The 25,975-nt window shown below is 35.9% G+C and overlaps 3 protein-coding genes and 2 pseudogenes across 3 annotated transcripts; 3 read left to right on the plus strand and 2 right to left on the minus strand.

Annotated features, from left to right (window-relative positions):
• Nucleotides 1–3,210: 3,210 nt before the first annotated feature.
• On the plus strand, nucleotides 3,211–8,488 carry LOC142517711 (beta-xylosidase/alpha-L-arabinofuranosidase 2-like). Its single transcript, XM_075620098.1, has 7 exons — nucleotides 3,211–3,734; nucleotides 5,895–6,182; nucleotides 6,268–6,437; nucleotides 6,508–6,605; nucleotides 6,690–7,040; nucleotides 7,106–7,516; nucleotides 7,614–8,488. The coding sequence occupies exons 1-7, from the start codon at nucleotides 3,318–3,320 to the stop codon at nucleotides 8,183–8,185; spliced, it is 2,307 nt and encodes a 768-aa protein (XP_075476213.1). The 5' UTR covers nucleotides 3,211–3,317; the 3' UTR covers nucleotides 8,186–8,488.
• A 5,768-nt stretch (nucleotides 8,489–14,256) lies between these two features.
• On the plus strand, nucleotides 14,257–16,292 carry LOC142519390 (uncharacterized; annotated as a pseudogene).
• Nucleotides 16,293–19,638: 3,346 nt separating this feature from the next.
• Nucleotides 19,639–20,139, minus strand: LOC142519865 (uncharacterized). Its single transcript, XM_075622883.1, has one exon. It carries the CDS (start codon nucleotides 20,137–20,139, stop codon nucleotides 19,639–19,641), a length of 501 nt encoding a protein of 166 aa, XP_075478998.1.
• Nucleotides 20,140–21,832: 1,693 nt separating this feature from the next.
• Nucleotides 21,833–22,144, minus strand: LOC142519866 (uncharacterized). The gene has a single exon (XM_075622884.1). It carries the CDS (start codon nucleotides 22,142–22,144, stop codon nucleotides 21,833–21,835), a length of 312 nt encoding a protein of 103 aa, XP_075478999.1.
• Nucleotides 22,145–24,433: 2,289 nt separating this feature from the next.
• LOC142519867 (uncharacterized) lies at nucleotides 24,434–25,260 on the plus strand (annotated as a pseudogene).
• Nucleotides 25,261–25,975: the final 715 nt, after the last annotated feature.

Raw genomic sequence — 25,975 nt, forward strand, 5'->3', positions numbered from 1 at the left:
ATAAATAGAGGATCACTGTTGCATACTCTAAAATGGAGGAAATAAATAGAGCACGGTTGGAGAAGATTTCATCCTCCATAATGAAGGATTCCTCCATTATGGAGGACGGTTGTAGATGCCCTCAGTCGGGACAAGAAGCTTATCGGTTGGGTCACAATAACTGATAGGGAGTTTTCCAAAAACCTACTGCTGGAAGAACTCCTTCATGACGGCATGTCCAGATAAGCACAACAGCTGGAAGGATTGATATATGAGAGAAAATCCAGATAAGCACAACATGGGAAGGAATCCATGTTTTGTGGAACAACATCCGAGGGTTATAAAAGAAGGCAAAATTCTGTAATTTGGGAAACTTTTCTTTTGGTAAAACTTGTCCAGAAAATTGGGGTTACATCAATAAAACAAACTTGATTATTCTCTCATCGATGTAGGTGTTCGACCGAATCACGTAAATTCATTTGTGTCTTATTACAAATATATTTGTTCGTAGTATTTGAATCATAGTCACCGATCAAGTTTCGAGTTCGATATTCGGTTCGAGATTCTTGTATTTTTCCTTAAGCAACAATCGAAGCAAATATCCAGAATTCTAAACAAGAAACGAAAACCATTCATAACAGATAGGTATAAATCAATATTTTCTTCTGTGTTTTTTTTTTTTTGGGAACGTAAATCTTCCTATTTGTGGACATAAATTTTTTCTGCGAATCACCGAAACTTGGGAGATGACCCGTGAACGTACAATTTGCACATTGTCAGACTGAAATCAACGATGACCAATCTCGTAAAGCTTCCATTTTTCTCGATTTTCATCACGATCTCGGAACATCGAAGAAATCAAATCAATTAATTAATTAATTTGTGAATTATATACTGTCAAATAAAAAAATGTTTCTTTTTTTAGATAAAAACCAATCATTAGAAGGAAAAAAAACAAATTGCTAGAATTTTATATTAGCTAAAATAATACCTTATCGTTTGGCTTTGCATTGTTTTATTTTTTAATTGATCAATAATTATACTTGAAAATGTGGATACGAAACGAAGTCTCAAAATTGATTTTTGTAAATAAATTGTTTCGGCTACCACGTGGTAGTTGATGTGTCGCAACTGATTACAGGTCACACTTGGTTTAATTTTAAAAAGATTAGTTGAAAAATATATGAGACGATAAATTAAAGAGAAAACATATAATTATTTTTTTAACTTCAATTATCGTAAAATTTGAGTCGCAAAAATATTGAATCTCATTATTCGACTCGATCCAACCCAACCCAATCCAACCGAACCGAGCAAAACGAGAGGAGGATGGTTAAGAATCCAAAAGTCACCGAATGGTCAGTCACCGCCAATCACGGGTTACCCAAATGGTTGACAGACGAAATAACATTATATTAACCAATAACTAAAAGAAAAGGAAAACAAAATTCCAATATTCTCAACAATTATTTTATAAATTAATCACATATTTACATACTGAATAAATTCCTATTCAAATATAAACGCACGGATTCATTTAATTAGATATTAGAGTAATTAAATACTATTTACAAATAATTTATTGTAAAAATAAAAATATTTTTTATTTACTTATGATGATTATATCCCAATCCTAAATATCTATCTAATTTTTAAATAGTAATTTGCATTCATTTCCCTTAGTTTATGTATTGATATTTAAATATTTTAATATGTTATAATTTTAACACTTGATAAGAGAAATCTGATGTCAAAAACAAAAAGTACAAAGAAGTTGAATTCAAATAACCCAATTTTTAAGTATCGTCTAACTTATTTGTTATTGACATAAAGAGTAATTTTTTAAATAAATAGATAAAGTCATCCTATTCACTTAGATTTAGTTAAGAAAGACATTATTGTTATCTTATCGTGGAAAAAACTTGTGTGAGACGGTCTCACAAGTCGTATTTTGTGAGACAGATATCTTATTTGGGTCATCCATGAAAAAGTATTACTTTTTATTGTGAATATAGGTAAAATTGACCCGTCTCACATATAAAGATTCGTGAGACCGTCTCACAGGAGACCTACTCTTTATTGTGATGGTAACAATTATTATGATGGTAACAATGCAGCTCGAATCAATTTGTAAGAAATTTCTCTCCGCATTTGATTAATTTTTATGATAATTTGAGTTAATTATTTTTTTCAGACAAAGTATGCTTAAATTTTATGGAAAAGGGTAATTCAATATACTGTGAAGAGAGATTTAGTTATTTTTTTTCCCCGAACTAATCATCCCCACGTTGTGCATATGGGTTAGGCATTGGATATTATTGAATACCAAATATCCTCTTTAGCTTGAGTAGAGGTTGGTATGGGAATTAAAATTTGTGCACTTATATTATAAATTTAATATAGAGACTTTTGTATTTTTGGGGGAAAAACATAGAGTATGTATCTTGTGAGACGGTCTCACGAAACTTTATCTGTGAGACGGATCAACCCTACCGATATTCACAATAAAAAGTAATAGTCTTAGCATAAATAATAATAATTTTTCATGGATGACCTAAATAAGAGATCTATCTAACAAAATACGATCTGTGAGACCGTCTCACACAAGTTTTTGCCAAATATATAAAATAAAGATACTATATTTATTTTTTTTTTTAAAAGAAAACCTGTCTCCTTTCCATGTTTTGAAAAACTTGAATCAGATGAAACAAATAGGGAATTAATATAAAAATTGGGCAGCTTAAGATAAGAACACAACATTTCAAAAACGAGATATTATATTATGTTCGAGACTCGACTATAACAACCGAACACTAACATCTCATTTTCACCGGGTTTAGAGAGTGAGAATAAAAGAAACAAACGTAAGCATTCCGCAGTCTCTCCGAAAGAGAAAACTTAATCCACCTTTAATGATGAGTAAATTAAGAAGATAATGCTCGACGTACACAAATCCCATTTCCCTTTCGCAGTCATTTTTAATCATCGAAAACTTATTGCTCAAAATGAATAAACTACTGAAATGTACAAAAGAAACATATGAATAAAGGAGAGATTTTTCACTGCACCGACTGCGAGTCCTTTTCCACAAAACTTGAATGTATATTTAAATACAAGCAAGATTCTTTGGTGTAAAACAAAGTGACAATTAATGGGCCCAGAGATTGATTATACGGCATTCATCCCTCACGGGTAGCTAAAATACAACGCGCATTATCTTGTATTAATCCTTATAAATTCCACCTTTTCAAGATTTCTACGCACTTGTTTTTGCTTCTAAATTCTTAGAATACAACCACCCCTTCTCTATTCTTTTGCAGCGGGGTCATACCAACTCGATGGCCCCTGCAAGACACGTTTTTCCTCTCTGTTTCTACGTATTTTGCATCATTCTGTCAAATTCCAGGCTAACTTCGGGACAGAATAAACCCGTGTTCGCCTGCGATGTTTCGAGCAATCCGGGGCTGAAGAATTTCAGTTTCTGTGATTCGTCATTGGATATAAAAACCCGAGTGAGTGATCTGGTGAGCAGGCTGACATTGCAGGAGAAAATCGGGTGGCTTGTGAATGGTGCAAAGGGTGTCAGCAGGCTCGGAATCCCGAATTACCAGTGGTGGTCCGAGGCTTTACATGGAGTTTCCTACGTGGGACCGGGAACCAAGTTTTCGGGCCTGGTTCCTGGTGCCACCAGCTTCCCTCAGGTCATCCTCACTGCTGCAACATTCAATGAATCCCTCTTTGAAACCATTGGAAAGGTAAATGTCTGTAATGCTTCATTGGTTTTCATCACTTCTCTTCCAGTAATGAGATTATTTCCATATTTTTCGGTGTTTTTTCAAGATTCCCTTACAAAAAGAACCATTTCTCTCGGCGGATTTAACAGAATTGAGAAATAATAGATTATATTTTGGTTCGGATTAAAAAAAATTATATATATATATATATATATATGAAAAAAAATTATATATATAATATTTATATTTGGGAAGTAGAGAGTTGTTGTTTTCGGAGTAGGTATCATGTGAGACGGTATCACGAATTTTTATCCGTGAGATTGATCAGCACTATCGATATTCACGATTAAAAGTAATACTCTTAGCATAAAAAGTAATACTCTTTCCGTCTCATAAAATAAGATCTGTGATACAGTCTCACGTAAATTTTTGACTTGTTTTGGAGGTGGATTTCACCGAAAACTTTTGCGGGAAACCAGAGATGGAATTTAGTCCAGCATTAATATCGTTTTTGTCCACTGCAAAAAAGTTTCTAAATGCTCAATTTAATGTAAGTGGTTGGCTGAATTTACGCTTGAGTGATCAATGTGGACACTGGATATCGAGTTGCTTTCGAGTGTATGTTACATCCATTATCTTTCTTCAAAGAATAAAATACTTTTATTGGAGTCCAGTTGTTCATCTTAATTAAATTTTCACAGGAAATCTAATTTTTTTATGATATTAATTATACATATTGCTTTTTTTGTTTAGATATGCACATAATTTTCTTGAGTTTTATAAGTATATGCTGTCACCATCCCATTAATTAATTTCCTTTAATATTTTATTTAGTGCATTGGTTAAGCAAATTCAGACGGCAAAGAGTTGTATTTAGTATTGTTGTTGATGAATTTGTACCATGATGTCGTGTCATATACGTTGTCATGCTCAATAATCATATTAAATTTTGCAGGATCTTGCAATGTTATATTATCTCTTATACTCATGAAACCTCAAACCTACCATTCCACACACACACACACATATATATATATATATAGCGGTGAGCATAAAATTGGGCACGGTAGATCGACAGCATATCAAAATTATATATATATAGCCGTTTTAAGAGTGTTACAAATTTTTTTGTGCTCGAATACATTAGGCTCAAGCCAGAGTCAATATATTTCACGTGATGGAACAATTTTAACCAAGTTGGAGCCAATTTTTTTTAGCTTTGAGTTCCAGTCGAAAACGATTTGTTCCTTAGCTAGTTCCAAACCCTTTTAACTTATAGGGCATATGGCGATATTTTAATTTATAGAGAGAATCTCGTCGATAGGATTTTTTTTAGGTCTGATTTAGACTTCTTAACGGCATATCGAGTTAATTAGTTTAGGGAAAATCTCAATTCACGCAATATCCAATGGTGTATTTAATAATAAACATTTATTTTATATGTGGGGTCATTGAAAAATAGGTAAAAACTTGTGTAAAACGGTCTCACGGTCGTATTTTGTTAGACAGATCTCTTATTTGGGTCATCCATGAAAAAATATTACTTTTTCTGCTAAGATACCGTTTGGTTCATGGTATGAGATATATAGTATGAAGATAAGTAATATTTTGTAATAATAAAATAAATAGAAAATGATAGTTAATATAGTGTTTGATTTTATTGATTTGATTGATTAAATTTGAGATAATATGATATTACCATTTTGTCATTGTTGAAAATATTAATAATATTATTTATTAAGGGTAATATCGTAATTTTATATTATTGATTTGATTGATGTGAGATAAATTATTATGAATTTGATTGATGTGAAATAAATAATTAATAATTTGATTGATCGAGATAAATAATACTTGTACAAAACAAGTGATATGATAAGACTATTTATATTAGTACTTACAAGTACTTGAATCAAACAGTACCTAAGAGTATTATTTTTTTATTATGAATATCGGTAGGATTACCCGTATAAAGATTTGCGAGATCGTCTCACAAAAATCTACTCTGAAAAAAATGTGAATTCCTTGACAAGCAGCTCAAACAGCGGAATAATAGTTCTTTGCGAAGTATTACGACGTAAAGTTTAATTTTGATGTATGAAATTATTATAAATTTCTGAAAAAATATTGAATATTTGAGAATAATTTAATGCAAGTCCTTGAAAATCTTGATGCTTATAGGTGGTCTCAACTGAGGCAAGAGCGATGTACAACGTTGGATTAGCCGGATTGACGTTTTGGTCCCCAAACATCAACATTTTCCGGGACCCCAGATGGGGACGGGGCCAAGAAACCCCGGGAGAAGACCCTGTACTTTCGAGCAAATATGGAGCAGGATATGTTCGAGGTCTGCAGCAAAGAGATGATGGTGATAAAGAAAGACTCAAAGTTGCTGCTTGCTGTAAACACTACACAGCTTATGATCTTGATAATTGGAAAGGGTTCCAAAGATACAATTTTGATGCTGTGGTATTAATTTATATTAGATTTGAATCTTCGTTTTCTGTTGGAAATTTTCTTGGGCTGTTAATCGTTTGTGGTTCTTTGTTTCTAGGTGACCAAGCAAGATATGGATGATACGTTCCAGCCCCCGTTCAAGAGCTGTGTTCTTGATGGAAATGTTGCAAGTGTGATGTGTTCCTATAATCAAGTTAATGGCAAGCCAACTTGTGGTGATCCTGATCTGTTAGCTGGCGTGATTCGAGGCCAATGGAATCTGAATGGGTACGTGGTAGTTGATTTTTTTCATTAAGTCGAGAACTTTTCCCCGTTTTTTACATTTTGGTTTCTGCAGGTACATTGTTACAGATTGTGATTCTTTGAATGAGATGTTTTATACTCAAAAGTACACCAAAACCCCCGAAGAAACAGCTGCTTTGTCTGTGAACTCAGGTCTGTTTTGTGTAACAGATTGAAAATGTTGTGATTTTTTTATTAGCTTGGATACAAAAAACGTGAACATCATTTTTCGTGCAGGCGTAGATCTTAACTGTGGAGATTTCTTGAGCAGTTTCGCACTAGGTGCGGTGACTAAGGGACTACTTAACGAGACAGTGATCGACAGAGCCATGTCTAACAATTTTGCGACGATGATGAGATTAGGATTCTTTGATGGTGATCCTAGTAAACAGATATATGGAAATCTTGGTCCAAAGGACGTCTGTACGGAGGCGAACCAAGAACTTGCACGTGAAGTTGCGCGACAAGGGATCGTTTTGCTCAAGAACACGGAGGGGTCGTTGCCCTTATCTGCCACTTCCATCCAGAACTTGGCAGTAATTGGTCCTAACTCGAATGCAACTCACACCATGCTCGGAAATTACGAAGGTATACATTCACAAACTCGATTTTCTTGTTTTTTGACATTTAAGCTAGCTTACTACTGTTTTCAGGCACTCCGTGCAAGTACACAAGTCCACTGAAGGGTCTTGCAGCCTTGGTTGCAACAGTGTATCAGCCTGGTTGTGCAGATGTGAAGTGTGCTACTGCTCAAGTAGACGCGGCCAAGAAAGTAGCATCAATGGCTGATGCTGTTGTTTTGGTGATGGGCACGGATCAATCTATTGAGGCAGAAAGTCTCGATAGAGTCGACATTACTCTTCCAGGGCAGCAGAAACTTTTGATAAACTCGGTTGCAGAAGTATCGAAAGGACCTGTGATTCTAGTCTTAATGACCGGTGGAGGTGTGGATGTGCAGTTCGCTAAAGATAATCCTAATATTACGAGCATTCTTTGGGTAGGTTTCCCAGGAGAAGCCGGAGGAGCAGCAATCGCAGATGTAATCTTCGGATTATATAATCCAGGTACCTTTTCTTGAAGTTGTAAGATATATAAATACTCTGAATCTTTAGTCCAAATTCAAACAAAAACTGAAAAAAAGTTTCACTTGTGGTGCTGCAGGAGGTAAACTACCAATGACTTGGTACCCACAATCATATGTAGACCAAGTTAATATGACAAACATGAACATGAGACCGGACCCCGAGACCGGATACCCCGGTAGAACATATCGTTTCTACAAGGGCGACACGGTTTTCTCATTCGGGGACGGTCTAAGTTACTCTCAATTCTCTCACAGCTCAGTGAAAGCTCCACAGCTCATTTCCGTGCAATTGCAAGAAGATCACGAGTGTCATTCATCCACATGCAAGTCCATCAATGCGGTGGAAGACACTTGCAAGAATGTAGCATTCGACATTCACGTGAGAGTAAAAAACACAGGAAAAACGAGTGGAAGCCACACCGTTTTCTTGTTTTCGACCCCTCCAGAAGTTCACAATTCACCTCAGAAACACTTACTAGACTTTCAAAAGCTGCACTTGACACCACAGGGGGAAGAGTTGGTTCGATTCAGCGTCGATGTTTGCAAGCATTTGAGCCTGGTGGATGAAAATGGCAATCGAAAGGTGGCGCTGGGGCAGCATGTGCTTCACGTTGGAAACTTGACACACACATTGAATGTGAGGATTTGAAGAAACAATCCTCATGTTTGGTTAATTATTTGCTTCTTTATAATTATCTCTTTTCCTACCAAAGAATGGAAAGGAGAGAAGCAACAAAAGAATGAATAGAAGAAGAAATTGTTATCATTATTAAATGAACACGATTTTTTCTGACGTGCATTTTTTTTGAACGCCAACTTGTGTAGTCAAAATTGTGAAAGGAAGACTAAGATTTTTTGTCTTCAATTTTCCTTTTTTCTCCCTTTGGTGCTAAATCAAATGCTATCCTCCTTGATCTCAACATGGTTTAGTCGTGGCGTCGCCTATGCATAATGTAAAGAGTCTGGTGAATCAAAAGTGGATGTTATTACATTACGTAGTCTTGTCTTCAAGCTGAAAGCCAGGAAAGTAGCTCATTGCTTCTTGCTTTCGAGCCCCTGCCTCCTTCCGCCTCTTCTTAGAATTAGAAGGCAAAATTCGTTGTGACAGAAAGAGTTGTGAAATCAAAATGGCTCTTAGGTTACGTTATGATTGATGGATTTGATTTGAGGCGAAGATTTGAACGATGCATTTCAAACGATACCATATTAAACATATTTGAAATATATCTCAATTATTATTATAATTGCATAACTTGATATGAAATTGAATTGAAATTCACTTGTCAAACATTTTCGATCAAAAATGCTATGAGATTGTTATGCTTGTGTACTAGTGTAGTGGCTGATGCATGCATAATCGTATGTTTTTCATGTGCAAAATAATAGTCAAAATGAAACTCTCTACGATCAATTTTAGTTAATTGTTTTAAATTCACATCGACAGAGAAAAATCAGTCTCAAATTGGAAAAGAAAAATTCACGATTTTATTTGATTATAATATTTGCCACCAACAAAATCAAGGAAGACATGTAGCAATTGGCAAAAACAATGATTGATATTTAGTTATTTGGAACTTTCTGCTAAACAAATTTCCTATTATGGCCATTTTCCCAATTTTATATTAAATAACTCTTGAACTACATCTCCTATGATGTTTTATTTTGTTTTTTTATTTTTGGCCTCAGTCTAATTGGTGACGTGTGAGATTCATTAACAAACATTTTCACCGTCGAACTTGTCACACCGAGTTTGTCTAATATAATTTACATAAATTTCTATTTTTTCCTAAAAAGAAACAAGATTTATTTAAGTTTTCTATTGTTGAAACACGATTTCAGTTTTTTCTACATTAGCTCAAAAAAAAAATTGTCATTAATCAAAGGATTTGGGAAGATAAGGACAGGCCATATATTTACATAAGATAATACCAAATTCAATATAAAATTATTAATCAGTGGAGTCTCTTAATTGTATCTTCTTGAATATTCAGCTGCCTTGTTGGTTGAATTAATATCCATCCACTTGGTTACGTCACATGAATATTAAGATAATATTCAATTACAGTTAGGTCATCTCTATTTGTATTTTCCATTATTGATTCACAAATGGGTCGTTTTTTTTAAGATTTTCTTAATTTCTCCTAATCCTTCTCCAAAAATATATGTGAAATCGACTGATAACATAATGATTTATAACTCTAAATTTCTGTGTTCAGACTGATAGATTCCAAAATCATATATTTCAAATGTATTTTTTTTGTTTAGAGAAGTAAGACCATGAAATTCACATCTCATGTATTTATATAGTATTTCATGTCGATTAATATGAATTTCAAGTTTATTTAATAATGGTGTCATTTGATATTTATTTTATTTTGAATTACTGATGTTTTAAAACGTAAATTATATTTAAGATTTGATATATTGTTAGATTATAAAAAATAAAATTAATCGAAATTCATGAATTTGGAATTCATCGATACAAAGACAATCTCATAGAATTTGAGTCAAATATTTAAGATAATGCCTTAATATGACTTTGCATAAATATATTGTATTGAGAGTGTTGTGTAACAAACACGAAATTTAATTCTGAAAACGGTAATGTTTTTTAAAAAATAAAAACTAAATATAGTATTAAGTAACAAATAATTTAGGCCGTGGATTTATTAAAGGGATCGACGTTGTTCCTTTGTCGCGGCGAAAGGTTAATAAAGTTGATTTAATTATATGTCAAAATAAGAGAAAAGTATTGCCAATAATTTTGAAGAAAAATAGTTGACAATGGATGAGTTGACCGTTTTAATGTGCGGTACGAAACAAATAATATGGAGATAATTAATATTTTTTAATAATAAAATATATAAAAATGTTAGTTAATATAATATTTGGTTTGATTGATTAATTTGATTAAATTTGAAATAATGTGATATTATCATTTTGTTTTTTTAAAGATATTAATAAAATATTTATAATATTCTTTATTAAGAGTAATATTGTAATTTAAATTAAATGATTTGATTGATGCGTGATAAATGATTGATGATTTGATTGATGTATACAAAATGATTGGTAGATAGATAAATAATAAGGTGTACAAAACATGATATTAGATTGGATAAAAATGGTGGATAAATAATATAGCGAACTAAACGATATCGAGTAGTGAGCATAATGATATTCATCTATTGAATGTGGTAAAATATAAAAAAATTATACATTTAATAAATGAGTGTAATTTCATCAATACTCACATAAATGTTCACGATTGATGTACAACCCATCAAAACTATATATATATATTCACTTCTCTATGTTGACAATCGAAAAAAGAAAAAAAATCATTATAATCATAAATATTTTCAATATAACCACAATCATAACAGGTAATAGATGTTGAAATTAATTATAAAACCTATTAAAAAAATTTCTCTTAAATTCTTAATTTTTTTTTTCGAAACACTTAAATTCTTAAATTTAATATATATATATATATTAAACAAAAATTAATTAATCGAAAAAAATATTATAAGAATATAATTACTAATTGTAATAATTTCGTTCTCTGCTATACATCAAATTTTATTTTCTAAAATACTATTTTTATACAATCGAGTTTGATGGTTAAATTCGAATTTTGTACTCATAATAGGATATAAATGAAAAATACGACAGGTTTGAGGGGCGAAGTGAAATTAACCAAGTTGCGTGCGTTGTCACCAAAGACCCTGACAGGGCCCATTACGCTGTTTTGGCGTCACACACTACTAATTTTCTCTGATTTTTCAGCCAATCATATTCGTCTAAATCGACCTGTCTCATTCCGGCACGTGTCACTGCATGGTGACCAGCGCCAGCTCTTTTGTCCTATTACCAACGCGGTTTAAAATCTATTCTTCACGTAATCACATTTTTCAGTTGACATTATTAGCTTCACATGTCAATTTATTCCAATTCAATTATTACTATCTCCCAAATCGGACTTCTTTACACATTTAGTCACCCCAGGAACCTTTCTTCTTCAATTGCTCCAAAACAATCAAAGCCATCCAACAAACCAACGTTAAGCCAGGAGTCAATACAGTTCGAGCAGGAACGCAAGTTAACCAACTCCAACGCCAACGCCAACGCCAACGCCAACGCCAACGCCAACGCCTGATAAAGACCACTAACTGGCACAAACACTTGATCTGCGGTAGAAAGAAGAGCCGGTTGTTCCTGTTCTCTGATGAGATATTGTCCTTGGGCTGTGGTGTAGTGGAGAAAAGAATGCAAAACCGAGGATGAACCGAGGGTAATTGGCTCATCCATGGGGTATCACCAGTCTCCATGAATGGGGTATCAAGATCAAGACATTTTGTAGTTGTTTTTATGTTTTAACGTTTAAATTTAACTGAATTACATGGAGTTATAAAGAATATAGATAAAATCTTGAATGTCTGGATAATTTTATAGAGCCTCAAACCGAGCTTAGCCAAACCAAGCCGAGCCAGCTAAGCTACGTGACAAACCAGATTTATTGCCATGGGCGACAACTCCACCACCACCACTAATTTCCCCGAACCTAGACAACCATCATTGAATCAATCCACTGACGAAAAGTCCTTACTACCCTCATCCTCACTCCATCGTGCTCACGTATCTCGGGGGCATATTAGTCAGACCAATGGCCTTTCCCTTTCACCAAAAAGTACGTTTTAGCCACCTAAAACCTCCAAATAAAACAGTTTGTTTCGCTGATGTCATTATTAAAATTTTTTTATAAATAAATTAAAATATAGGATTTATTTGATTGGTTAGCGATCGATATTTAAGACTTGACGGAGCTCTCTCTTTTCTCAACGCGCTACTTTAGAATCCACTCGCTGTATATATTCTCTGTCAATATTTGTTCTTTCCATTTTATCATAATTTTATGCATCCGCACTAGATTAAAACTACCGGGTCCTGCGATGGATCGAGAAAGTTTCCATCTTTGGCTGAAAGGGTAATTTTCTTTTCTTTTTTCGCTTGCAGAATTTTCTGTTTTGAAGGGCTGTGAATTTGTTTATCTTAGCCGAAACTGAGTTTGTGCAGTAACTTGTATGTGGGTTTTTTAGGGGTGGGGATTTACGAGAACTAGTTTATATAATTTTATGGTGTTCTTTTATGATTTTTTTTTCTGCGTTTGGTTCACGGGAAGCTCGTCCTATATTTCTTGGCTGTTGATGATTTAGGAATTGAAAGAGCTGACATAAAAATTCTTGGATTGCTGAAGTGTTTAATTTGTCAAGTGTCTTGGTTGTATTTTATTTTCTCTGCTTTCAAACCAGCAAAAACACACAGATTTATGTATTTTGTGCTTTGTCATGTTTTTCAGAAGCAGTGGTGTCTATGGTTGGTTTTCTTGAGTTGAACTCTTAAACATGTAGTATAGCTGTTATAGTTTTTCATTTTATTAAATTTGGTGTGGTAAATCTTCAGATCTCATATTTAATGTTGTGAAAGCAAAGTCCTCAAACTGGTCTTGTCAGTTCGATTTAAGTCAACTCGTGGTTTTTGCTTGATTCTCTTACTGCCATGTAGTTTTACTGGTATGGTAGGCCAAGGTGTCAAATAGAAACATGGGAAACCCATGATTAGATTTGCTTGTAGCTTGTCTGAATGGACGGTGAATCGGCGGGTTTTCAATCCTATCTAATCCACTTGACTTTAGGCAAGCCGCGAGACAATCTATTCAATGGCCTGTTTCTTGTGTTCAGCTCAGAATCACAAACCTCAGTTTTTTAAATGTAAACACTTTCCATTTTCTTCTCCACTAGGAAGAGTAATACTATATATTAAACCCTCGTTGTAACATTAACATTAGAAACTATTGTGGGAAGGAGGAGTTAGAATTCATGCCACCCTTTTTTCCAAATTTGAGCTATAGGAATTCTTGGAGTGGTTTTTCATGTTAGAATTGACCTGAAAATATGTTAGAACTCTTCCAATTTTGACTGGCCAGTTATGCAGATCCGTTGCTTGAATTCGTTTATTGTAATATTTTTTAAGCCATTTAGGGGAGTTTTTAGTTACTTTTGCTCGACTACAGACCTGTGCACTGGTTCGGCATCTCTATAGTTTATGGCTAAAACAAGGACTAAAGATACAATACTCCATAGTCACTGGCTATCTTCCCATTCAGAATATTATTAATGACCTATAATAATCTGTTTTGACATGTACTGTGTGTGTGTGTGTAAGTGGTACACACTCGGTAAATGGTATTCCTATCAAGCTGCAGCTGTTTTTATTACTTACCCTTGTAATTTTGCATTACTTCATGGCAACTGTTTATTGTACTTTATACCATGCTATTCATTTATTCTTATTTATAAGTTCCTGGAGTAAACCTTTTCGTTTTATTAAAACAGGTGATTGACTCTTAAGGACTCTGTACATGATGGCACAAATTGGAACGCCTGCTTGGGTTGAAGTTAAACCACTTTTCTCTTTAAGAACCGGTATCCAGTTCTCTTAATAAGTCCAGTGCTGCTCCTAAGAAATTAATTGAATGGATAGGTCGGATACATCTGGTTTTGTGAGCGGTGGAGGTTGTTTGTTTCAATTTATTTCTCTTGTTTTTTTTCATTTTAATTTATGGATTTTCCTTTTAGAATCTAGTGGCCTTCATCCAACCGGCTGGCCCTTCATTCCTTCACATATATAGTATAGGTTTAAGTTAATCTAAAAAGGAACATGTATTCTACTTTTAGTGGCGATTTCGCTAAGAATGGTAAGGTCGGGGATACCACTCTACGGTTGGATGGCTTTAGCTATAGTGTTCGTGAAACTTCCACAATTGGAGGCATTCCAAGTAATAGTGGTGGTGGAGGAAATTGCATGAATGCTCCAGATGATGGGTGCAAATTATTCCTTGGACTAGGACCAACTCCGAGTGTATATTCGAATGAGTATTCACCTTCTGTGCATAATAAAGCCAAAGAAATTGCAAACATGTTCAATCAAGAACTATCATCTCAACGTGACTCGATTTTAAAGTTAGGACTGTCTGGTGGCACGGATGTGGTTTCCAATGTACTCGAGTTTTCAGCTTCCACTCAAAGTCCTTTTGATTCAACTCGTCTTCCAGATCAAATTTCTACAGGTGGTTGTAGACTTGCTGCCCCTGTAGATGATGAGGGTTCTACATCAGCTAAGAAATCGGGTGGATACATGAGGAGACTTATTTTGGCACCGAGGATGGAAGCCTCCGAGATTTCGTTGACCCAGAATAAGTTTCTTGAAATCGGTGTGAAATCCAATATACAACTTTCGCAGCTTAGTTCCGAACATTCATCTATCTCAAATTACACCATGAGTGCAGTAACCGAGCCTGGAAGTGATGCAATTTCTTCAGATCACCAAGGGAGCAACACAAAACGATGCAAGTTTTCTGGGTGTATGAAAGGATCACGAGGAGCAACGGGTCTGTGTATTGGCCATGGAGGGGGCCAGAGATGCCAGAAGCTCGGATGCAATAAAGGTGCTGAGAGTCGTACCGCCTATTGCAAAGCTCATGGAGGAGGGAATCGGTGCCAGCATCTAGGATGCACTAAAAGTGCTGAGGGAAAGACGGATCACTGCATAGCACATGGTGGGGGCAAACGTTGTGGATTTGCAGAAGGCTGTACCAAAGCAGCACGTGGCAAGTCTGGTCTCTGCATCAAACATGGTGGTGGAAAGAGGTGTAAGGTTGACGGGTGCCTCCGTAGCGCTGAGGGGCAGATTGGTCTGTGCATCTCTCATGGTGGGGGACGTCGGTGCCAGTTTCTCGCCTGTGCTAAGGGTGCTCAGGGAAGCACCGTATTCTGTAAAGCACATGGTGGAGGGAAACGATGCATATTTGCCAGATGCAACAAAGGTGCAGAGGGGAGCACTCCTCTCTGCAAAGGGCATGGTGGGGGGAAGCGTTGCCTATTTGATGGTGGAGGGATATGCCCGAAAAGTGTTCATGGTGGCACAAATTTCTGTGTTGCTCATGGCGGGGGAAAGAGGTGTGCTGTCGCAGGATGTACTAAAAGCGCTCGTGGGAAAACAGATAGTTGTGTCAAACACGGAGGTGGGAAGCGATGCAAATTTGAGAACTGTGATAAGAGTGCTCAAGGAAGCACAGACTTATGCAAGGCACATGGTGGCGGAAAGAGGTGCAACTGGGGCGAGGGAAAGTGCGAGAAGTTTGCTAGGGGGAAGAGTGGGCTATGTGCAGCACATAGTAGTTTGGTTCTTGGTCGAGAAACAAGCAAAGGTGGAATGATCAGACCGGGGCTCTTCCATGGTTTAGTACCCTCTTCTTCTACTGCTAGGAGCAGCTTCGAAAACACATGTTCTTCATCGGGCATGAGCATGATATCTGATTCTATCGACTCCTCGGAAAGGCCAAGAAAACGGCAGGAGCTGATCCCACCTCAGGTTTTGGTTCCTTTGTCCATGAAGACCATGTTCTGTTACTCAGGACCATTGGGTTCCGAGAAGCGAGTAGACGAGGATTCAAGAAAGAGCTTGGATTTTGTGGTTCCTGAGGGTAGAGTTCATGGTGGTGGACTCTTGTCCTTGCTAAGGTGGAAATCTTAATAATGCTGTCGACGAGATTTGAATTGTCCACTATTTATTACATTCAATGGTGATCTTTGTATAATGTGTAAATTATGAAGTTCTTGCGGTGGAACTTGTCTACAACACCTCGGGTATTGTATTGTTAATTCCAATTGAATGTTAAATAATTTCAATGTAAATCGACTAGTTTCTTTAGCTTGTATTAAAGATCTCAAAAAGCCTATAGATAATAAACACGATATAATCGGCGTCGGTTTAGCTGCCGCGACTCGCCTTCAAGCCGACTCCTCGAGGACGTGTTCGTACAGACTTCGTCGACGGATTCACCTCGACCGAGGTTTCCATATTTTTATTACTGCTTATCCTGAAGCACAGAAGTTACTCGATTTAATATGCCCTTGATCGTCAAAGATTTTACTCAAGACGCCCGCGTTTACTACGATGGGAGCTTCTTCACTGTGGCAGACCCGTTGCGGCATTTTGCCGATGCCTTGAAATCGCTGATGTGTTAGCCAAGATCGAGAAGATCGGATTACAAAAATTAATTTCTTGTGATTTCGATCAACTCTTCTTCACATGATCGATTGTTCTACGTATTTTAACACGAATTAATTAATTATAACACACAGAAAATAGAGATTACCTTTGAAGCGTGTTTTCGATCTTTCTCTGCACTAGATCTACGCTCCAAACCTCCAAGCCTTCTCCGGTGTTCTCTCAAACTCTTAACGTAGGATTGTGTGTGGTCACAAGTTACAATATCACATATATATAAAATATATTTGTGATATCTTTGAAGCAAAAAGATAATGACAATATCTTTTAGAATATAAATTTAAATGGACAGAATATATTATACTATATCTAGAAGATTCGATGATAAACTTTCATGTAATATAATAGTCCAGATAAATTTATCCCACATATATCATAAATTATAACTCATATAATTTATCCGAGTTTATATTAGAGCCACCAAAAGGACCTGGTCGGATTCAATTAAATTAAGCTCCAATAAATTAATTTGATCCAATCAACTCATGATTAATCAAAATAATTTATTAATCTTATTCTACTCCACTAAAAGAATAAGATTGTACTCTCAAATTAATTGATATTACTGAAGCACAAAATCAATAATTATATCCTCTGATTTATTGACCCAACATATCACCCCTGTCGATCAATTAGAACATCTAAAATAGGGTATCATGACCATATAACTCATATTATATATTCATAGTTTCTCAATCCTCATCTTCTCTTTGACAGTCCCATGTGATCACATCACATAATTAATTCAACAAGAATATTGAATTACTGAGCTCAGATTTTACTGTCTTCTAGAAGAACTTGTGAGTTTATGATCATACCTATTGACTAGGATCATACCTATTGACTAGGTGACAGATTCCATATTACGAACATATGTTCTTTGTTATTTCACTTTGATTCCCAAAACATCGAGATATTGACCAATAGTTTGGTCTTACTCATTGATGTATCAAAGAACTTCAAGTTAGTAATCAAAGTTCATTGTCCGCTCAGGATTAAGGTGTTATGTACGACAATCCAGTGATTTTTGAATTAGTATGGTCAAATCAAATTCAAATATCACGTGATCAAGTCCAATACAACAAAATGTATCCCTAATTTTATTACCAAACCAAAGATAGGTTTCAATAAAATTGAGACGATCTTATCAAAATAATTTGTCCTTATTTATTTACCGATCGTGGACAATAAAACTTTGGATTGAATTACAAATTGAATCTTTCTGTGTTTAACGACTTAAACACTCAATTTATAATAATACAAAAATCCAATTGACATATGCATTGCTCAAAATAAATTTATTTAAACAAATAAATGAATATTATTCTAATTTCAAAATGTCATCAACATATAACAAAAGTACTCAATGGGCATCATACTATCGAACATTATTTTATCCTCCCACTTGCCCTAGAGTAAATGAGTCATGTCTAGTACACCCATATTTTGAATATGTTCCTCAAAAGCTCTAGCAGGTAAGCTTTTGGTGAAAGGATCAACAAGATTTTCAGCAGATGCTATCTTGTACACTGTCACGTCTCCTCTTTGAACAATATCCCTCACTAAGTGATATTTTCGTTCAATGTGTTTTCCACGCTGATGGTTTCTTGGTTCTTTTGCATTTACCACTGCACCACTGTTATCACAATATAAAGTAATGGCATTTGATGCAGCAGGAACAACCTCAAGGCTTAGCAAAAACTTTTTCAGCCAAATGGCTTCTTTTGCTGCTTCACAAGCCGCTACATATTCCGCTTCCATTGTGGAATCAGCAATACATGATTGCTTGATACTCCTCCAAACAACGGCACCACCATCCAATGTGAACACAGATCCTGATGTGGATTTACGAGAATCTCTATCAGCTTGAAAATCAGAATCAGTATAACCCACAGGTGCCAACTCTGAAGCCGAATAAACCAACATACACCCTCTAGTTCTGCGAAGATACTTGAGAATATGCTTTACAACAATCCAGTGCTCTGGTCCTGGGTTTGACTGATATCTACTAACAATTCCAACAACATAACAAATATTTGGTCGAGTGCATAGCATAGCATACATAAGACTTCCTACAGCTGAAGCATAAGGAACTCTTTTCATGTATTCCACTTCACTTGGATTCTTGGGATTGTGATCCTTTGACAAGTGAATTCCATGTCTAAAAGATGTTTGACCTTTCTTGGAATTTTGCATTGCATACCTCACCAATATTTTATCAATATATGAAGATTGAGATAAAGCAATCCATTTGTTCTTCCTATCCCGAAGGATTTGGATACCTAGAACATAACTTGCTTCTCCCCAGTCTTTCATGTCAAACTGTTGAGACAACCAATTTTTGGCAGATGTCATCACCCCTACATTATTCCCAATAAGTAAGATGTCATCCACATATAGCACAAGAAAAATCACCTTGTCATCCAAAATTTTCTTATAGACACAAGGTTCATCAAGATTTTGATCGAAACCATAATCTTTCACAGATTGATCAAATTTGATGTTCCAAGACCTAGACGCCTGCTTAAGTCCATAAATAGACTTTTTCAATTTGCATACTTTATGCTCTTGACCGTTGTGAATAAAACCGTCTGGCTGTACCATATAAATGGTTTCGTCAAGATTTCCATTAAGAAATGCTGTCTTGACATCCATTTGCCACACCTCATAATCAAAATGAGCTGCAATGGATAAGAGGATCCGAATAGACTTTATCATAGCCACAGGTGAGAAGGTTTCATCGTAATCGATTTCTTCTCTTTGGCTAAAACCTTTGGCTACCAATCTAGCCTTAAATGTTTCCATTTTTCCGCCTATTCGTCTCTTCCTCTTGTAGACCCACTTACACCCTATAGGTTTCACCCCTTCAGGAATGTCTACAAGAACCCAGACGGAGTTAGTGTACATGGATCTCATTTCTGATTCCATGGCACTCCTCCATTGGTCAGCGTCAACATCCTCCATAGCTTCTTAGTACGTGATGGGATCCTCCTCTTGTTCAATGGGAACCACATCAAACGATTCTCCATAGAGCAAGTATCTAGAGGGTTGTCGAATGACCCTCCCACTACGTCTAAGTTGTGGAGGTTCTTGGTTGATTGGAATTGATTGTCGTTGTCTTAAGTTCTCTTCTTGATCATTTCCTTCATTCTCCATTTGGATATGATGGGGTGACCGATCATTAGAACCAATGTCTTCTACCACTTCATTTATTTGGAAACCAGTGGTTAATGGTGGTAGAAATGTGAATTCAAACTGAGTCGGTTCAGTGCGGATCTCTGGAGTAGATGATTTAGCAATCTCTTCCAAAAGAACCTTACTCTTTGATTCACTCTCTTCTATGTGCTTGTCCTCTAAGAAGGTTGCATTTGTACTTACAAATACCTTCTTGTCTTGATGACTATAGAAGTAATATCCTCTTGTTCCCTTAGGATATCCAACAAACATGCATAATTCTGATCTAGGTTCCATTTTAACCATCTTTCTTTAGCACATAAGCATGACATCCCCATATCCGAATATGTCTTAGATTAGGCACGCGTCCATTCCACAATTCAAGAGGTGTCTTAGAGACAGACTTAGAAGGAACCATGTTCAATAAGTATATTGCAGTTTGGATAGCATATCCCCAAAAGGATGTACTGAGCTTAGAGAAACTTAGCATAGATCTAACCATGTCCAACAATGTCCTATTTCTCCTTTCAGAGACACCATTCTGCTGAGGTGTAGCTGGTGCACTCAATTGGGATATTATCCCATTATCTGATAAGTATGTTCTAAAGTCATTGGATAGATACTCGATATCTCTGTCTGATCGAAGTGTTTTTATGCTCTTACCTAATTGTTTTTCCACTTCATTTCTGAATTCCTTGAACTTTTCAAAAGATTCAGATTTGTGGGACATTAGGTAAACATAACTGTATCTAGAGTAATCATCAATGAAGGTGATGAAATACTCAAATCCTCCTCTATCTTGTACACTAATTGGTCCACATACATCAGTGTGCACTAATTCCAAAACTTCATTGGCTCTATGTCCTTTAGATTTAAAAGATCTTTTAGTCATCTTACCTTCCAAACAGGATTCACATACAGGCAAGGATTTCATCTTTAAATTACTTAAAGGACCATCTTTTACCAACCGTTGAATTCTATTAAGGTTGATATGACCAAGTCTCAAGTGCCACAAATAAGTTTCATTAGTGGGAGACAATTTAATTCGTTTGTTGGATTCAATGTGATGCAAAGAGCTGTCATCTTGTTTTAAGACATACAAATCGTTATTGAAATGTCCCTTGCAAATAAGGGCTTTATTCAAGGTAATATCAACCACCATTTGTGAAAAACGAACATAATATCCTTGTCTAAACAATAAAGCAACAGAAATCAAATTTCTAGTAATCTCCGGAACATAATAACAATGTCTTAAAACCAAATGTTTATTATTCGAAAAATAAAGATAAACAATTCCAATAGATTTTGCAGACACCACAGCCCCTGTGCCAACTCTTAGAGTATGTTCCCCTTCATTGAGGTTTCTGGTTACTTGGAACCCCTGCAAAGTATTGCATATATGATTAGTGGCTCCAGAATCTACAATCCAAGTATCAGTAGAATCAACCACTAAACAAGAGTCAATAAAAGATAACTCACCACTAGCCTGCTTCTTGGAAGCTAGATATCCTTGGCAGTTTCTTTTCCAATGACCCTTCTCTCCACAATGAAAACATTTTCCCTTAGGCTTGCCATCTACCTTGACCTTCTTCTCATTTTGTTGTGAACCCTTCTTGTTGGGCTTCTTCCTTTTATTCCCATTTTTACCTTTCGGCTTGGAATAAGACGGCCCAACAGAAGCAACAACAAATGCATCACCAGTTTTAGTCTTAAGAACACTTTCAGCATTTTGGAGTTCCTTCATCAGCTCAGTCAGGGACATATTTAGCTTATTCATGTTATAGCTAACTTTAAAGTGTGAGAACATCTCAGGGAGAGTCTCAAGTGCCATGTCAACCTGAGTCTCTGATTTGATTTCAGCCCCTAACACCTCAGCCACGTTAAACTGAGCGATCAATGCAAGCATATGATCTCTCACGGGCGTCCCAGGTTTCATGCGCATGTTCATAATGGTTTTAATGGCTGCTTGTCGTGCATGACGTCCTTGATGCTAAAACATTTCTTGGAGGCTATCCATGATTTTTGTAGCAGTGTCCATGTTCTGATGTTTCTGTTGCGGCACATTTGAGATGGATCCCAAAATGTAGCAACGGGCCATCTCACCAGAACTAATCCACTTATCATAAGCCTGCCTTTGAGCTGCTGTGGACTCCGTCATAGGCACCGATGGACAGGGTTCATTGAGCACAAACTTGTGTTTCTCCGCAGTTAAGACAATCAATAAATTACGTTTCCAATCAATGTAATTTTCTCCGACTAGTTGGTTGTTGGTTAATATCATAGACAGTGAATTTCCAGTCATTTTTCTGAAATTAAAATAAATTTAAATGAGCAATGCAATAAATAAAATTACGTGTTATGCATGAAATGCATTTGTAGATCCCAAAAAAACTACTACAACACAGCAGTTTACCTAAAACTCCAAATACATAATTTTTTCTTTAGGAAAAAAAATGTTATTTATAGCTAGGCTGAGACCCTCCCACTAAATTCAATATATCTAGCAACTCATGCAATATTAATTTAGTATTGCTTGATTTTGGCCATCAAAAGGTATTGCAAAATATTCTATAGGAAAATCTCACAATATCATTGACTTAAGTGTATACCCTTAAATTAATTATTTATCAAGTATCAAATTAATTATGTCACCTATAGGGTGGTCACAATTAATTTTACTATAAAATAATTATAATAATGGGTCCAATCAAGTAACCAAAACAATGTAGCCCTCCTATAGGGATACCAATAAAATTGGCACGAGGCATACATATATTCTTACTAATGGACTAATAAGGGAGACCGTGGGCTTATTTAAAATATACCCTCTCACACTTAATATTTAAATTTAATTTTGGGTTTTATCCGATCAATAAAATCATGACTATTTTAACTCTTAAAATAGTTCAATTATTAATCAAAATATTTATTCTCTAAAATAGAATAAATAAAATTTTATGCATGACAATATGGTACCTAAAGCGGTGTTTATGCAATCTACATGGCATGATACATGAATGAGAAATATAATCAATAATTAAGCAAGAACAAATTTATGGCCCAACCTAGACACAAAAAAATTAAAGATCTAATTGAACCCAATTTGGCCCAATACTTCAATTTTTTTAAAAAATTTCCAGCCCAAGTAATCAATCCAGCAGCCTGGTCCGGCCCATGAATAATTTTCCGGATCCGACCCGAACCCGCGACCTGTCTTCTGCAACCCTAAAAAAATCCCGCCGCCGCTGGAGTCGCCGGAAACGTGCGAAATTGAAGATCTCCACCGCGCCGGTCACTGGGAAATCACCGAGACACCATATCCATTTCGAAACCGAAAATAGATGCCCGATTTTCCAGATCCAGCGCAAAGAAAATGGCGATTTTCGCATCTCAATCGCGCCCGCTCCACCGTGAAGAACGACGCATGAGATGGACCGTAAACCACCTTCGCATACACTCCTCATCCTCGCGGCCGCGTGATTCCGATTACGCGATCCAGATTTGCCTTTTTCATGGTGGTTTCCGAAATTGCAGAACAGGTCCTTGACGAATTGAAGAAGATGCACTCCGGTCCCTGGAACCCTTTGGACGAAATTTCATTATAGTCCTTATGGTTTTAATCGAAATTGCATCCGGCCCTCCAGTTCTTTAAACAGTAACAGAAAAACCCAAATCCGAAAAATACAACAAAATTGCACGAAAATAAACAAGGGGAAACATTGAGTCGTAATCCACCCCCTTGGTTACAGACTCGAAAATACGAAATACAATTTCACCAAAAACTAAGGCCATAAACTATTCAAAATTTAAATCAATCCATTCAAACCACAATCACATAAATCTAACACCGCTTTAAACTAAAACATGCATAAATAATTAATTAATTCGAAATACGCAAAACAATATCAAAACCCGTGGCTCTGATACCATATGTTAGCCAAGATCGAGAAGATCGGATTACAAAAATTAATTTCTTGTGATTTCGATCAACTCTTCTTCACATTATCGATTGTTCTACGTATTTTAACACGAATTAATTAATTACAACACACAGAAAATAGAGATTACCTTTGAAGCGTGTTTCCGATCTTTCTCTGCACTAGATCTACGCTCCAAACCTCCAAGCCTTCTCCGGTGTTCTCTCAAACTCTTAACGTAGGATTGTGTGTGGTCACAAGTTACAATATCACATATATATATAAAATATATTTGTGATATCTTTGAAGCAAAAAGATAATGACAATATCTTTTAGAATATAAATTTAAATGGACAGAATATATTATATCATATCTAGAAGATTCGATGATAAACTTCCATGTAATATAATAGTCCAGATAAATTTATCCCACATATACCATAAATTATAACTCATATAATTTATCCGAGTTTATATTAGAGCCACCAAAAGGACCTGGTCGGATTCAATTAAATTAAGCTCCAATAAATTAATTTGATCCAATCAACTCATGATTAATCAAAATAATTTATTAATCTTATTCTACTCCACTAAAAAAATAAGATTGTACTCTCAAATTAATTGATATCACTGAAGCACAAGATCAATAATTATATCTTCTGATTTCCAACGTGATGAATCCCATTTGTACGTTTCTTGATAAGACATTGATTGCACTGACCAGGATTTGGGTTTTGAATCAGTCTGATTACGACATTTTGACTGCGGATGAAACGAAGACTATTGCCTTGTTGAGGAAAATTGGGTTTACGGTTTCAATGGTGGACAGATTCGGTTGACCATTTTTCGGAGGGATTTTTTTGGACAGAGCTGGAAACCACTTCCCGTCTGTTCAGTATTCAAATGTCTCGCGCTCGGGGACAACATCCTCCCAAAGAATGGCATCTCTGCAATTCCCGAACAATTGGCGGGAATGTTGAATCAAGGTTCGATCAGACTGAATTCAAGGTTGTTTCCTTGGATCAGGAATCAGAGGAGGGTGTGATGGTCAGGTTAGAAAGTGGGGAAGTGTTAAAAAGTGATATTGGAGTCATAGTAGCCATTGAAGAGTTTGAAGCTGTGAATCTTTGCAGGAAAAATGGATTCAAATCGGGTCACGAAACCAGCGCGGAGCACAGTTTGTTTGTATTTCTCAGTGGTCAGCGAAAAGGTCCCGGTCAAAGAACCGGTACTGTTTCTAAACGGGTCGGGCCAAGGTATCATTAACAACATGTTCTTCGCAACGAATGTGGTTCCTTCTTATGCCCCGCCCGGAAAGGCTTTGTTGTCTGTTTCTCTTATTGGGTTATATGACACTGTGCCGGATCAAGAACTGGCGGAACGGGCGGTGAAGGAGTTGTCCGGTTGGTTCGGTGAGGCTTCAGTGGGATCGTAGCTGTACTTGCGAATGTACCGGATGGGATTCGCCCAGCCGGATAGGGCAAAGTTCGCTTTCAATTGAGTTTTTGAATGTAAAATTTTGAAGATTGAGGAGGTCGGATGGTACAATTATAGATTGATTCTTCACCCTATCAATTTAGAGAACCAAAATAGCCCAATGTTGAATCAAATGAGGCTGTACAATATATTTGAAGCCCACGAAAAGCCCAACATTGAAAACTCGGGCCCACATTTTTCCTCGCAGAGAAAGAATTTGTGCACCTCATATAGTGATAACATATCATGTCTTTCATAGATTCCAAATCCTTCAGTCTCACTAGGAATATTGTGTCCGATTATTCGATTCACTCTCATCTATATTTCTTTTAGAGTATGTCTTTTGTGAGACGGTCTCACGAATCTTTATCTGTGAGACCGGTCAACCCTACCGATATTCACAATAAAAAGTAATACTCTTAACATAAAAAGTAATATTTTTTTATAAATGATCCAAATAAGTTATCTGTCTCACAAAATATGACATGTGAGACCGTCTCACACAAGTTTTGTCATATTTCTTTTATTTGAAAGTTTAAAAATAAGTACATCTATGTTATAGCCCTTCAAAAGTCTTTAATCGAGTTCGAGACATGTCAAAGAGTTTTGCGAGAAAAAAAAGAAGCAAGTTTTAATCAAAATTTCGGATCCATTGAATCGATTGCTTTTAATTCATAATTTTCCCTTATTTAACCAAAGCTTTTATTCCATGAAAACCGATTAAGTTAGGCAAAAAGGGG

Source organism: Primulina tabacum, chromosome 11 (assembly GCF_025594145.1).
Source record: "Primulina tabacum isolate GXHZ01 chromosome 11, ASM2559414v2, whole genome shotgun sequence".
In the NCBI taxonomy this organism is placed as follows: Eukaryota; Viridiplantae; Streptophyta; class Magnoliopsida; order Lamiales; family Gesneriaceae; genus Primulina; species Primulina tabacum.